The 14,930-nt window shown below is 46.1% G+C and overlaps 1 protein-coding gene across 4 annotated transcripts in view; it reads right to left on the bottom strand.

Moving 5' to 3' along the window:
• HIVEP1 (HIVEP zinc finger 1) overlaps positions 1–6,621 on the bottom strand; it is a 118,999-nt gene extending 112,378 nt beyond the window's left edge. For 2 of the 4 annotated variants that reach the window (XM_050708695.1, XM_035552436.1), the window contains exons 1-2: positions 6,539–6,621; positions 3,671–3,817 (exon numbers count right to left, since the gene is read on the bottom strand). In XM_050708695.1, coding sequence (XP_050564652.1) covers positions 3,671–3,710 — 40 coding nt within the window. In that variant the 5' untranslated portion in view covers positions 3,711–3,817; positions 6,539–6,621. Of the gene's footprint in view, positions 1–3,670; positions 3,818–3,979; positions 4,109–5,683; positions 5,895–6,538 lie in introns of those variants that run through there. The other 2 variants (XM_050708694.1, XM_035552437.1) reach the window with 2 other exon arrangements.
• Between the last annotated feature and the right edge of the window lie 8,309 nt (positions 6,622–14,930).

A 14,930-nucleotide genomic window follows, 5' to 3' on the forward strand; every position in this document is an offset into this window, starting at 1 on the left:
TGTCTGAGATTAGCTTTTTTTTTTTTTTTTTTTTTTAAGAGACTAAGACAAGGTCAGGAATGCCTGCTTATTTGCTCTGTTTCAGTTGCATAGCTGACTGGTAACTCAGATGCCAGTCTTTTCTCAGGCATGCCTTTAGCCTTCATTTTTGAAACTATGAAGTATTTTTTGGAACTTGAATGCATTCAAATCATATCCTTTTGAGACCCGCAAAAACATAATTTCTGTCCAACTTTAGCCACTTCTGGGGATGGCTACAATTATTATTAAATTAGTCAAGAGACATGCAAGTCTGATACCATGCACAACAACTCTTACCAAGGCAGTCCACTGGTGATGCTAACGTTTTTTCTTGAGGATGTATTTGCAGCAAGAAGCCGGGAAGACTGACACGTCAAAACAAAATAATGAAACGAGTACAGCACAGCAGATGCCTTATTGACATAAGGCATCAGATATAACACACTCGTTCAGCCGCAGTCAGGCATTAAAACCATGTGACAAGCACATAGTCATGAAAACAAACAGCCAACTAATTTCATTTTCTTTTTTAATTTATTTACAAAGTAATGTTTCCCATATCCTGCCCTCTTGATAACAGTTTGTTGTGTTTTTTTGTTTTGTTTTTTTCCTGCTGTAAAATTAGTTAGTATACTAACTATACTTTACACTGTATTGACTCATCTATAAACAGACAGCAAAATGCAAGATAGGGGATGAGGGTAGGGGACCTCAGCACACACAAAAACACACACACACACACACACACACAAAGAACCTTGATCTTCACTGTGGAACACTTCAGGGACACTTCTAATTTGTCAAAGACTGTCTGCTCTCTCAAAAGCATACAAAATAAGTAAAATAGTGCCATGACACAAAAAGAAGAGCCTTCAGGTTACTTGCCAAATTCTTACATTTAGATCTACATATTAAACAACGCCATTTCATTTTCCCCAGACAATAAAGCTGCTTACAGTAAACACAGGCAATATTAAAACTTTAAAAAACTTATTTCCGTGCTGATGAAAATCACAAATTAACTTTTTTACGGGGTGGGGAGAAGTAAAGTCATGGGTTTGCTTTTGTTTTAGAATTTGCGTACATACTTTAGGTTCTTGGACTTGGTTGCTTACTCTTGAGGCAGACTTGGACTGCAAGTGCAAACCAAGTAACTCATCTGATGCACAGCAGAGTGGATAGACAGTGTCAAGGGTTGTTCAGCAGCGCTCTCTTGGAAAAGTTAAACATTGATGGGCTCCAGACATGGTAAAGCTACTGGAAACTTGACTGCGATGGGGCAACCAGAGAGGTTGAGACAAGGAAGGGAGAAGCCAGGTAAGGCTACCGTGTTCTTTGTACATAGTTCAGATAGTAATAATTAGGTGTAGACAATGTAAACATAACTTTTATCGTAAAAATAAAAGCTACTTAACCTTACATCTTTGTCTTCCAAAGGTTATAAAATTTCAGAGTTTGCTGAGTTCCACCTTAGACCACAGGCATGTATTCTTTTTGCAGATCTAGTTATTATCTGTACCAATCGCCATAAATTAAACATCACATCTACAATGTACACTTAAAAGTTTTAATGGTTAAGACTCCCAATTTAAGTCTGGTCTAACCTTCCATACACAAATGTAAACTGCCAGAAAGCAGAGCTATGCAATCTTTCAGCCTCCTCAAAATCCATCAAAACCCGAGGTTTTCAGCATTTTCTGCTGTATTCTCAGAGACTGATAAAATAACTAAAACTGAAATCCAGTTTTCCTCATTATCAAGACTAAAAATGGAAATAGGGCATCACTAATGAGAAGTAAACTGATTTTTCAGATCACTTCACCTCTAATAACCTACGATAGCAATACATGCTTACAACATGTTGAAGTTCTCAGCATCTATGTAGTTTCAACAATCATTTTTAACTGTTAATAAGAGGTTCCAATATCATTTCAAATTATGGGCTCACTGTATACCTCTATTTCCCCTCCCAACATTTAACCCACCTTAATTTATTCAAAAACCTCTACTAGTTGTAGAAAAACAGAAACTGTTAAAAACTGCTATTAGAGGGGTGATAAAAGCTAAATGACTGGGGAAATTATGCAAGGCAAAAAACAAGTAATTTATTTCTTACACAATTAAGAGTTTAATTCGATTATTTATTTTAAATGCTTTCAGTTAAATGAATACAAAGCTACAAAAAGCTTTACAGTAGACTTAACTCCTATTAAGTTCAAAGCAGTACATGAGTGGATACCAGAGCACTAAAATTAGATCACTTTTATATTTGATTGGCAAACATTACATCAATTACATCAGCAACTTGGTAAGCAGCAATACTGAAACTTGGGGCCTAATTTATTGCTTTAAGTTCAGTCGGAATGGGAAGTGGCATCACCTAAATGCAAGACACTGCAAGGTGCCCACTGCTGCTTTTTCCCCTCCTGATCCGTGATGGAGGTTTATCCATCACGCTGTTCCACATTTCGTGAGTGAAGGCACTGCAAAAACATCCTCTGCAGCAGAGATGCTTACTGGTAGCAGTGACACAGTTCACAGACCCCCAGGGTTTTTGATACAGCTGTATACACTAGCACTTAAGAGCCTTTCAATTGTAAACTAAGTGAAACACGTGCTTATGACTGTTGGGTTTTGGAGGGTTTTTTTTGTGTTTTTTTTTTTTTTTTTTTTTTTTAAAAAAGTTGAATCAAATGCTGTTCCTGCCACCAGAAGTTTATGTTGACATTTGTGGTTTTGTCCTTGCTTTTATTTTCTGAAGGGATGCTTCTCTGCCTACCACAGCAGTGAAATTCACCTTAAGAAAGCTGATGACAGCCACGTGAGGGGGTGCACGCATGTTCTCCCAACAACTACATACAAGGCCGATGGTGGAAGCTTGTTTTCCTTCCACATACACGTCTGCTTTTCAACTAATCTATATTTTTCCCCTCATTTAATTCCTCCAGGGCCACTATGACCAAGACAGCAACAATAATCAAGGGATCAGATTGCTCACATTCATCTGCCCGTCCTGGGCTCTGTTAAGCATGCCAGAATTTTGTTCCAGGAGCCACCTGGACATCTCAGCCTGTCAGTTTGTGGAGCATGTCCGTTACACACTTGCTCCCTTCTGCAGCCAGTGAGCTCAGCTGCGTGAAGGCAGGCCAGCAAGGAGACCAAGGTCATACCCAGCTATTCCTGCAGTAGCATGGACGACGGAGATGATAAATAGTGGGAAGGCACGCACGGGAGAGTCTGATCCCCTCCAAAGCAAGCCAAACCAATTACTGTCAAGAAAAACAATGACTGGCAGCCAGATCTCAGGCTGCATTTTACATTGCAAACACTTCCAATCTCCCGGTATACTTCAACTAAATTTTCTGGCAAGGAAGCTGTGTCATCTTTTGCTTTTTCAGAGTTCAAGCTACTTATTGCTCTAATCTGGAGGATATCAAGAACACAGTCGTGCACACACACTACAGCAATAAGAACAGATCCCACTTATTTCTCTCAATATTAGAGAAGCATCCTGGATTACTCCTAGAATTTGCTGGCAAGATATTTTGGGGTCAAAACAGACTTCATAAGTACACATTTCTTCAACCTCATAACTGGAAACGCAACCAAGTTTCGCAAACGCTTTTTCTCTCTGTGGAGAGCTACATACCTCTCAGATTTCTTGGATGTATCTGCTTTGTCCGCGGCATTTTCCTCTAATCTCTTATACCACTTTTTCCTCTCAGAAACGAAGAGTACAGCAAGCAGAGAGATGGCAGCGCCATAAACTTGTCAAAGGGGTAAATTAATCCGCATGCTAAAAAAAATAAAAGAGAGAAGTTAGGAGATGTATGCAGCATTAAGAAGGAAAACAAAGATACCTATCCGCCCCCTTTCACCCTAAAACAGTTATGGAAATTAGCAATGACCAAGAAATATTTCTGTATCCATCCCTTTATGGAGCAAGATGTTCCACTACCGTAAGAAAATTAAATGAGGGTGAAACTCCTTTTGGGATTACTCAGGAGGCATGAGAAAACTAAGACACTTTTCCACATTCGTCAGCTGTTTTCTAGCCAGAAAAATGTCTTCCAACAACTTGTGCCCCATGTAAATAATTCTGGAAAACTAAACAAAATTTGACATCAGGCTTTAAGATAATACATGCTCTTCTCTGGGGGAGAAGGCAAAGCGAAGGGCAAACAGACAGCAGCAGCAACAGTCCACCCTATCTACAACACAAAGAAGCCTCGGGTTTCCCCACTTGGGGCTTGCACGTCCAGAGGAACTCCTCAGGGGAGGTTTCTGGTAAAATACCACGAACAGCACAGAACCACATGGGCCCTTGACCCATCTGCAAGCTGTTGCACAGCCACTTTCTGCCCTGCCACCCTCCCAGGTAGCTGCAACAGTCCCTGCATTTGCAGGAGGCTGCAGTCAGCAAAGGCCAAGCATGCACAAACCCCACAGATGGGGGAATTTTTTAAATATTTTTTAAACAGCCAACACACCAGATTTTGTACTGAAATGGTACTGACCCACACGTGCATCCCCAAAATTACACCTTATTCAACGTTAACAAAGCTTTCTCACTTTTCAGATGCTCTTACGATTTACTCCCAGTTTAAAGAGCAGTTTGTTTAATTTCCAAAATCCCCCCAGACCTATAGCAAACTACTTACACAGATCTTATGAAAGAGAAAACAAGCGGCATAATCCCCTGTTCCAGCTAAACAAAGCGAAATGCCGACCACTTCTTTTTATAGCAATACCACCTCTGATGGTGAGATTTTCTTAATTAACACACGGAAGAATTTCTCTGAATTTCTACAAACCCCTCAATGGCCCTTAACATGGACAAGATGATTACAGAGAGCTACTTAAGGGAGGAAGCATGTAGGATTTTTAGCATTTAAGCATTAACTTGAGGGGGGGGGGGGGGGCGTTAAGCCAGGCGACTTTTTTTTTGTTTGTTTTATTTTTGTTTTTTTTTTTATAAAAGCGAAATTCAAACCCCCTTCAAGCAGACTTCTCGCTGCCACCCCTTCGGTCTAGAGGCCGCTGGGGAGCACGAGCATTAATTTTTAACGCTTCTTTTGTCTGTTGCAGCAGGAAGAGGAGCCAGGCAGGGGAAGAGGCTGGCACAAAGGAGGGCTGGGGGCTGCCGGCTCTGCCCTAGGGACTCCTCGCCGGGACGTTTCGAGGAGGGGAAAACCGGGATCAAACTTGGGGGGGACAGAGATGGGGGGGGGACAGAAATGGGGGGGGACAGAAATGGGGGGGGGAGGGGGGGCACAGATAGAGGGGGGGCGCAGAAGTGGAGGGGATATACGGGAAGGGGGGAATGGGGGGGGTATAGGGAGGGGGGAGGGGAAGGGGAGGAAAGGAAATGAGAAAGGAGGAAAAAAAAAAGAAAAAAAAACATGAATGAAGAGAGAGGGAGGAGCCTGGGAAAACCCCTCCGCAAAGCCGCGCCGAACAAAGCGCTGCGCACACGCCGGGCACTTGGGGGGTGGGGGGGCACAACAGCACCATAGAGATTAAATTAAAAAAATAAAAAAAACAAACACGGGAGGCCCCACGGGGGGTTGTGGGGAGCAGAGCCTGTCCAGTACCACCCCAACCCCTATCGGTGCCTCTCCCTCCCCCCTTTCCCCTCCCGCTCCCGGGGCCCGCTGCAAACCTGGCAGAGGCTGATGGCGGCGGGGAGGCCGGCGGGGGGGGGGACGGGGGGGGGGATGGGGGGGAGGCCGGGAGCCTCCTTCACTTGACAGCCTCAAACACAAACATGACCCAGCGGCGCCGCCTCGCACGGCCTCGCACGGCCTCCCTCCTCCTCCTCCTCCTCCTCCTCCTCCTCCTCCTCCTCCTCCTCCTCCTCCTCCTCGCGCCGTGCCCCCCCCGGCAGGCTCCGCCCCCCCCCCGGGCTCCCCTCGGGGAGAGCCGCGCCGTGACCGGGGCAGGGAGGGGAGGGGAGGGGAGGGGAGGGGAGGGGAAGGGCAGGGGGGGATGCTCGGGGGGGTGGGGGTGGGGGGGGCGTTACCCTCCCTCACTTTCTATTGCAGGAAGTGGGTGACGTCACCGGGTCTCCCGGCCCCGCCCCCCCTTTGCCCTCCCTCCCCCCCGAGCCGGAGGTGGGGGAGGGGTCACCGAGGGGGTTTCCTCGCGGGCTGCTGGGTGAGGGGCGGCGAACACCCTGTCCCCCTCACTTCTTCCCCTCCCCTCCCGGTGCGGGGACCGCCCCCGGCCCCCATAATGGGGGACCCCCCCAAGAGCAGCCCTATTAAGTACCAGATGCCCCCTCACCATTCACCCCCCCACCCCAAAAGTTACCCCCCCCCAAAAAAAAAAAAAAAAACACAAAAAAAAAAAACGACTGCCGTCGGTCGCGCTCCCCCCTGCCTCCTCCCGGCCCCCGGGGCACCGGCACGGCCACGCAGCGCGGAGGATCCCGGAGGTTCCTCCCGCCCTCCGCCCTGCCGGCCTGCCGCCCGTCTCCACCGGGGCGTCACCCCCCGCGCCCCTCCGGGGTACTCACCCCCTCGCCCCCCAACTTTCCATGCCGGCGCCGAGCCCCTCCGCCGCCGCCAGTGGGCGGGGGAGGAAATCCGAGGGGGAGGCGCGTCGGGCTTGCCCCTTTTTTGGCCTGGGGGGGCGATGCGGGGGTGGGGATGGGGACGGCCCCTCGGGCGGAGAGGGACAGGGAGGGAGGGGCTCTCAGCGCCGAGAGGGGGGTGTCTTGGGGGGGGGTGGGGGTTCTGTGCTCCCCCCCTTCTTTTTTATTTTTATTTATTTTATTTTATGGGGGGGAGGGGGGGGGGGGAAGGTGTTGGCAGCTTTTCGGAACCACGCAGGTTTTCCGTCAGCCCCAGCGCACGCCGCCCTCAGCGTATAAAACCCCAACGAAATAACTAAACGCCTCCTCCCGCTCCCACGCCTGCGCTCCCCCGGCCTCCCCTGCCCAGCAGCCTCTTCGCCTGGAAGTTTGTAGCGCCCAGACCGGCCCCTGCTGACCACCATTTCCAGAGAGCCCCCAGTTTTGCAGGGGGCCCTCTTTCAAGCTATATTTGATCATGGGAGGCTTTCATGAGTGCTGCCTTTCACACGGGAGAAACCAAGGTGGGGAGAGGCAGTCACTCACTGCAGAGCTGGGTACAGACATGAAACCAAAGCTTTTGGTCACAGTCTCAGCCTTTTTTCCTCTTGAGGTCCCTTAATCTCCACCTTGAAAACATGCGTGGCTTGCAGCAGTGGTGGGCTCCCTGCTGGAGGCAGAAGCCAAGAGGATAATCCATCTGCAAACCGTTAGGCTAGTCTGCAGCCGGACAGTAAGGCTGAGGTGATGTTCATTGCCATTGTTAATTAGAGACTCATGGGAGGATGGGACCCTCAAAGAGCATCCTTAGGAAAAATACTCCATTCCACTGCCTCTTGTCAGAGAAGAAAAAGATGAACTCTTTGAGAGGGGCTTTCCTCATCTTCCCCCTCTGGCTTTCAGAATTAGGGCTCTGACTTGCTGAAGAACAGAATTGCCATTAGCCTGAGCACGCTGATATGATGAATTTGACCCCCCAGGTCCTGATAGCTGAAACTAGTCCACCAGATCTGACCAGTCACAAACCTGAACTCAAGTGACCTCTGAAATTAGCTCTGGACCTCCTCTTGGCATCTTTAGCTGTCCTTCACCCAGCTTGTTCCTTCCTATTCTACCCATTGCTGGAAAGCTTCAGGTTGTTGTCACCATGTCATAAGGGAGGAAGAATCAGATGCTGCCCTTCCACATAAGATGCCTGAGAACAAGGACCCACCACAGCTGTTGCAGGTGCCAAAGGAAGTCCCAGGCCACCCATCTCTTTGCAAGGTCCTGAGTAAGTTCAATGCAGATGCTCTGACCTGCAAGATGAAACGACAGACAGCAGGAAACTGTGAAAGAAGTAAAACTGCATCCCACCCAGCAATGTGAAAATCCATCCCTCTCTGCTCACCGATATGTATAGAGGTATAACCAGTGGCCTTCCCCTGCAGACAAGCACGAGTGTCCTTCCAGAGCAACCCAGTGACGTGGCGAAGAGGAGGTGGCTCCTTGATGGGGGAGAAGAGGACAGTGGGGTCCTCATATTTATCAAATGGTGCCAGTTAGAACATAAAACAGATGATTTGGGTCAGAGGACACAACACAGAACTGAAAGTCTGACCCCATGAGGTTGTTCCCACCACAACCTGGAGAAGCGGCCAGAGAAGCAGCCATGAGCTGCTGTCGCTCCTCAGCCTGTGCACCCCGACTGAGCAGGGGTAGGACCCAAAGAGTAGTCTCCGGTTCATCTCAAGGGTGGCAGAAAATTTGCTCCCCAGAGCAGCCCTGGGAAAGTTCTGAAAAGACAGCATAACGGGCTGTTTGTTTCCTGGCCATGTAAGCTTGGGCAGACCACTTCATCTTTTTCTGTTTTTCCATCAGTAAAAAGGAAGTGCATACCCACTCAGCACAGCATGTTGGGAAAAAGTACTATGTACGCTTGCTGGTAGGAGGCATGTAGTAATCTTCTCAAACCTGCAAATGAGAGAACTTTTTAAAAAAGTTTTCAGCAACATCTAAAATGCCACATCAGTAAGCACGTTGAAAAAAAACTTTCATGGCAGAATTTAGATACTTTTAAAAATCTCACCGAAAAGAAGCCCTACAGGATACAGATTCCTTTTAAATGACTGCATGTATATCCGAACAGTGAAGATTAAGGCTTTTTTCCTGCTAAAACTCCACTGCATTTTCAGGAGGGTACCTATTTTTAAACATCCTCTAGATTTACACTTGAAACCCCTACGCTCAGAAGTTGGTATTCTATAATGGCTCACAGGTATTTTATGTATAAATATATACACACGCACACATTAGACTCTCAAGAAACCATGATACATTAGGTACTTTTAAATAATTCATTGTTAAGCACCCCGTGATAAATCTCTAGTTGAACAGTATGTGATTTTGCTAGAATTCTTGGTATGTATTGAATGCGAAGCACTGTGGTAAATTTAACTGTGCTGAGCATCAAATGTGAAAATGTTATATTGTACATTACATCCCGACACATGACGGAGAATCTTTATTATTAGGGCTTCAGGGAATTTTTGAGGTAACTTCTGAAGTCCTGAAAAGGAAAGAAAAAAAGACTGAGCACCATTTCTCTATAAAAGTTGAAATTTTCTCAGAGAAGGGAAATTCCATAAGCAGCCTTTATTGAATTAACATAAAGGGTTTGTTAAGAGAATTGCCATCTCATAGCTTGTGCTCTGAGGCTCCTCATTCAGCCCAAATCAGCCAGAAGAACTGGAGGATCATAGCTTACCTGGTATAAGCTGGTGCTCGGAGCATTTCCAGGGCCACGCTCCTACAGCAAGGCCGGAGAGATAGGGCAGCATCTGCTGCTGCCAGGGGCAGTCATTTTTTCCACTTTTCTCCAGCAGTAACTGTCACCCCAGATACCCGTACCTTGCCCTTGTCAGCAGCAGCCAGGTGCTTTCCTGGGGGCAGGCAGGGACGCCAGCAGGGGCCTGGCCACATGCCTTCTGCTCTGAGCACCTCCCTGCTCAGGACCTGGCAGCAGTGTCCCCCGTCTCCACTCCCAGGGTGTCTGAAAGGGGCATTGCTTTTCTGTTGTCCTGTAAATTGATTCAGTTCCTTCCCATTTGGACAAACTGGCATTATGCAGTGGAAAAATGCTCCAGTGAGGAATTTTGGCCCAATCTTGCTTCTTACTTCTCCTGTGTTCCGCAGCTGTGTGTGATGGCCATCAAGAAATGGGGCAAGTCTGTCCAGCTCCAGCTTAATGAAGTGATCCAGGGCATAATTTACTGACAGAGCTTCAAACCTTCTCAGGTATTATTAACCAGACATTTTCGCAGACATTCATTCAGCCTTCCTTCTTCCTTCCCAGCACACCAGGCCTCATATATCTGGTCACAGAACCTGAGATCAGCCACAGAGCGAAGCAGTTGCTGAGGAGGACACCTTCTCGCAGAGTCTCTGTGAGGGCTCCTTCAGTAACACAAGCTCTGTTGAGGCTGTAGCACCATGCCCAGGCCATGTGTGTGAGACCCAGGCCTCCCTGCAGAGGACCATGATGAGGCCAAGAGCAAGAGGCTCCTCAGCATTCTGCAGACTGGCTGTACACCCTGCCTAGCCAAACCCCCCGTGATGGCAATGACGGCAGGGCTTTGTGGGATGCGACACCAGCCCCTTCTGGGAGGGAGCTATGGTCACACACAATTTTGAGATGGGCAATGGAGGATTCTGGAGAAGGTCACGTGCCATGCAGGATATGATACCATTGGGGTTACATTAAAGGGCTGAGACAGCTCAGCCTCCCTTCCTCCTCCCAGAAATGGAGCTCACCCAAGGCCCTGAGCACAGTCTTGTGTCCAAACACACAAGACAAGTTTAAGCTTGGGCTAGTGCTCTGAAGTTAGCATAGACACATCCATGAAAAGCAAGTCCCAGAGCTTTTGACTTTCCACTGAGAACTGCTTCTGTCTTTTCAGAAAGAATTGTTTCTCTGTAGCTCAGCAGGTTCTGTACTTTTGCAGCCATTTTACTTTCTTCCAACCATGTATTTTTACTCTCAACTGAGCTAGACAGGTTTCTTGCCATCTCTGAACTTTTTCATAAAGTTGCTCACATTTTCCACTGCATCTCCCTTCACATCAGCTCGCGGGTTTGCTCTGATCTTTTTTTTTTTTCCAGTAGTTCTAGGTTCTGAACCGTTCATTTAAATAGAGTGTGGTTTGCCAGCATTTTTTTGCAAAGCCTTGTATTTTATCTATTAAAGGAACAGAAAGCATACATGCACTTAAGACACGTTCACCTTGCCAAGATGTTTACTATGGTATGCTTTTTCTTTACATCTGTCCATAAACATGTTAACATATCTGAATGACTGAAAGGCATTTCACCCTGTGGTTTCCTCTGAAAGTATTTTTGCCATTCAACGGCAGTATAGCATTATGTTTGCCACAGACATGTATGAGAGAGTTCTTTTTAAATATCACATTCTGAGCACATAAAATTAGTTTAGCAACTCAAAGTTTGCAGGGTTGATGACATTTTATTCATTTCCTTACTTTCTGCCCTGTATACATTTTCTCTCATACACTCTCCAGTACATACGTGAATAAAAGAAAGCCATAAATATGGAAAAAAAAAAAAAACTTTGTATTGAAAATTTCAAGCTAAAATTTCTGATTACTGGGATGTTTGCTTTGCCAGGCATACTGCAAATAAGTAAGCACAGTTCAAGAGTGAAGCTTCAAGTTCTTCTAGCCTTGTTTTCCTGACTGAAATGAGTTTCAAGTAATATAGAGAGTACTCACAATGATGCATCACAAGCCAGACATGTAGAACCTTTTAAAAACTATGGCATTTCTAATCATTTAAGTTCCACAAGTCCCCCTTAAATCCAAAGGACTACAGCAATAACTAAATGTACAGATTTTGCTTTGAGTGATCTCGATACCTTTCTTGCCATGTAATCTCTCCCTTTAGGGGTCTCCTGAGAAATCAGTTTCTCCAGCTATGGTCAGTGAATTTGTTAAGTCTTTATATCTGTTTTTAAAAACAAACAAAGGCTAACAAGTGTCAGGCCCCAATGCTAAGGAGCATAAAGTTTCAAAACATGCTTTAGCAAACAAATGCAAGTTGAAAACACAGCACTTGCTATCTTGCAGCTGTCCCAAAATTTCACAAAGCCAAAGCTGTAAGAGCCCTAAATCTCATTCTCCAAAATCCTATCACAGCAGCATGACTGCATCATATACCCTTTTTCACACACGGATGAACAATTACCTGTGTAGCATAAAAGACAGAGGGAAACTGGGCATACAGAGCAACAATGACACAACTAGGATACCTAGTTCAAAGCTGGCTTGTCACTCTGCTAAGTCGTACTGAGAAAAACACCCTGGTCTTGGTCACACAGAGAGTGGTCAGACTGGCTTCGCCACCTCTGTCAGGGCTTCTTTAGGTCCGGTTGTACCCCTTTCAGGAGGTTGTGCTATAGGCTTGTCACATCCTGGCTGCAAAGCTCCTTTTCTCTAAGAGGAGACAAAGCTTTTCAGACCTGACTATATTTTAGAATAGAATAGCATCTTTTAGGTTGGAAAAGACCTTAAGATCATCAAGTCCAACCATCAACCTAACACTACCAAGTCCACCACTAAAACATTTTCCTAAATACTGCATCCACACGTCTCTTAAATACCTCCAGGGATGGAGCCCCTACCACTGCCCCGGACAGCCCCTGCCAAGGCCCGGCTGCCCTCTCTGTGAGGAAATCCTTCCTGACACCCAGCCCAAACCCACCTGGTGCAGCTCGGGGCTGTCACGTCGCGTCCTGTCGCTTGTCACCTTAGCAAGGAGAACAACACGCTGCTCCTGGCTGCAGCCTCCTGTCAGGCAGCTGTGGAGAGCGTGGAGCTCTGCCCTCAGCCTCCTCCCCTCCGCGCCGAGCAGCCCCAGGGCCCCCAGCCGCTCCTCACACCTCTTGTTTTCTCCTCACCAATTTTTTGGTCCTCTTCTCTGCACACGCTCAAGCAAGCCAAATTTTGTTTGTGGCAAGGGGCCCAAAACTGAACACAGCACTTGAGGTGGGGTCTCACCAGCTGTGAGTACAGGGGGACAATCACTGTCATAGTCCTTCTGACCACCAATTTCTGATACAAACAGTGCAATGTTGTAAAATGCAATGTCAAAATGTACTCTTAGTTACAATAGGAAACCTCAAATCTGCTCATCTATTGGCTTAAGACATACTACAACAGAAAAAACAGCACTTCATTTCCTTCAGAGGTGAATCATTCCCCAGGCCCCTCTTTACAGCATGTGCTAAGGCCTTTCCTATGTCACAAAAATAGAACATATATTGTTTTGACCAAATGGTGAAACAATCATACTGATGAATTAAATGTGTGCATGTTAGTGGAGAGGAGAATCTGACACTGGTGCACAATTAGGCTTGCAGGTACAGTCATAGTAAATCAAGAAGTAGAAGTTAAGACATCAGATCCTCCCTGGGTTTGAATTGGCATAGCTCCACTGAGATATGTAAATTATATCATTGCTATCAAAATCCTACTGGAAGCGGTAGGAGCAGCTGGATAGCCTGTGAAACCTCAAACGTGGCATGCAGGCACCTCGTAACAGCACTGAGGTTGGCATGGGTGCCAAACGCCCAGGTCAGTGTTTCACCTGAAGAAACCCAGCGTGGAGGCCAGGCCTGCTGAGATAAGAGGACCTAGCCAGGTGAGGAGGATCTGGCACAGACAGGGGAGGAACTTACAAAGAAGAAACTCAGCTCCATGAAGGCTTTGGGCACTAGGGTACAGAGAAGGGGGGAAGAGTATGTAGCAGAGTATGAACCCCTCTCTGGAGAGGGGCATGCCTTGTGGAGCAGTTCTTCCTGTGTGTATCTTCGGAAAGGGTTTGTGTGTCTGTTAAGTCCTACCAATGCCAGCAAGCATGCTTTCAGGAGGAGATAGCATATGCTTAAGTGCTCATTGTATCAAATTTTACAGGCATTATATGAATGCACAAGTTAATCCCATTGGCTTAGTGGGACCACTCAACTATAGTGTACCTAACAGTCTTACTATGGTCTCACCAGTAAGCTTCAAATGGAGAAAAAAAAAAAAACAGTTCGTATTACAGAGTCATAAAAGCTCATAATTTTAACATAACCCATATACACACCTCCCACCCCACCCACCAACATCAGCCTTCACTTTGTACATCTGATCCTACGAACAGCTTGCACACTGAGATCGGTGGGGCTAACAAAACACAGGTTGTGCCTTTTTGTTGAGTCAAAAGCATTGTGCTGTGAAATTAAGAGTCTGTTCTGCAACGCTTGCTAAGCATGATCTTATTATCAATACTGTAGTGCCATTCTGGTATAACGCTTTAGAGATACTTCTCTAGTAAAAAAAAAATAAATAAAAAACCACAACTGTGTACTACTTCTGTTGTTTCTTAAGTAAAAATACACAAAGCTGTAAAACCCATTCTAATTATGTTACAAAACCAATCGCATTAAAAACAAAGCGGATGCCAAGAACATTTTAATCACACGGAAGTCAAGAGATGCAGAATTACTTCCCTGAATTGCTATGGATTGTAGAATGAAGCAAACAAGATAGGTTTAGTCTGGTTTATGGAGGCCAAACTCATGGCACCCACTGTACATTTCCTCTTTTTTCCCTGCACGCTGCCTATAAGCTTTTGTTATTTTAAACGTCCTTTCGACTTACACTTTAATTACTTCTTCATCATTCCACACACCCATTCCCAGGACTTATCCTGTTGCTGTTTGTTTTGTCTCTTTATCCTCTTCCTCCCCACACTACTCTCCCAACTTCAAAGGGCCTTCTTCCTATCCACGTTGAATAAGGAAATAAATGCTCCACCTTATTTCCTCCCCATCCGAATACATCTTTTGAGAAGGTGCAGGTTAGGAAGAAGAAGGACTGAAGCTTCCTTCACCAACTTTTCTACCGTCTCACCCTCTTAGCTGACTATCTGGTACATGCCTCTTAGGCAGCTCACCATGGGAGCACAGAGAGGATGTGGAAGTGCAAATAGCTGTTCCTTGTTTTCAGATTTGGGACTTGCTACCCAGCCCTGGTAATACTGAGGCCAAACCAATTCCTTAATGTTGTGGAATGGACTGGATGCAGTCACATGCACACACACACACAAAAAAGTAAGTCAAAATGATGTTTCTAGAATTCTACTGCAGAAACACCATCCAGTTTCAGTCTTATTCCTCTTGACCTATAAAATAAAAGCGCATTAGTCTGATTGATAAGAAACAGTGACTACAACCTACACACTAGGCTCTGGAAACACTCACACAAACCACATTAGCACATGCTTCTTACCTAGATAA

This window comes from Cygnus atratus, chromosome 2 (genome assembly GCF_013377495.2).
Source record: "Cygnus atratus isolate AKBS03 ecotype Queensland, Australia chromosome 2, CAtr_DNAZoo_HiC_assembly, whole genome shotgun sequence".
Classification (NCBI taxonomy): Eukaryota; Metazoa; Chordata; class Aves; order Anseriformes; family Anatidae; genus Cygnus; species Cygnus atratus.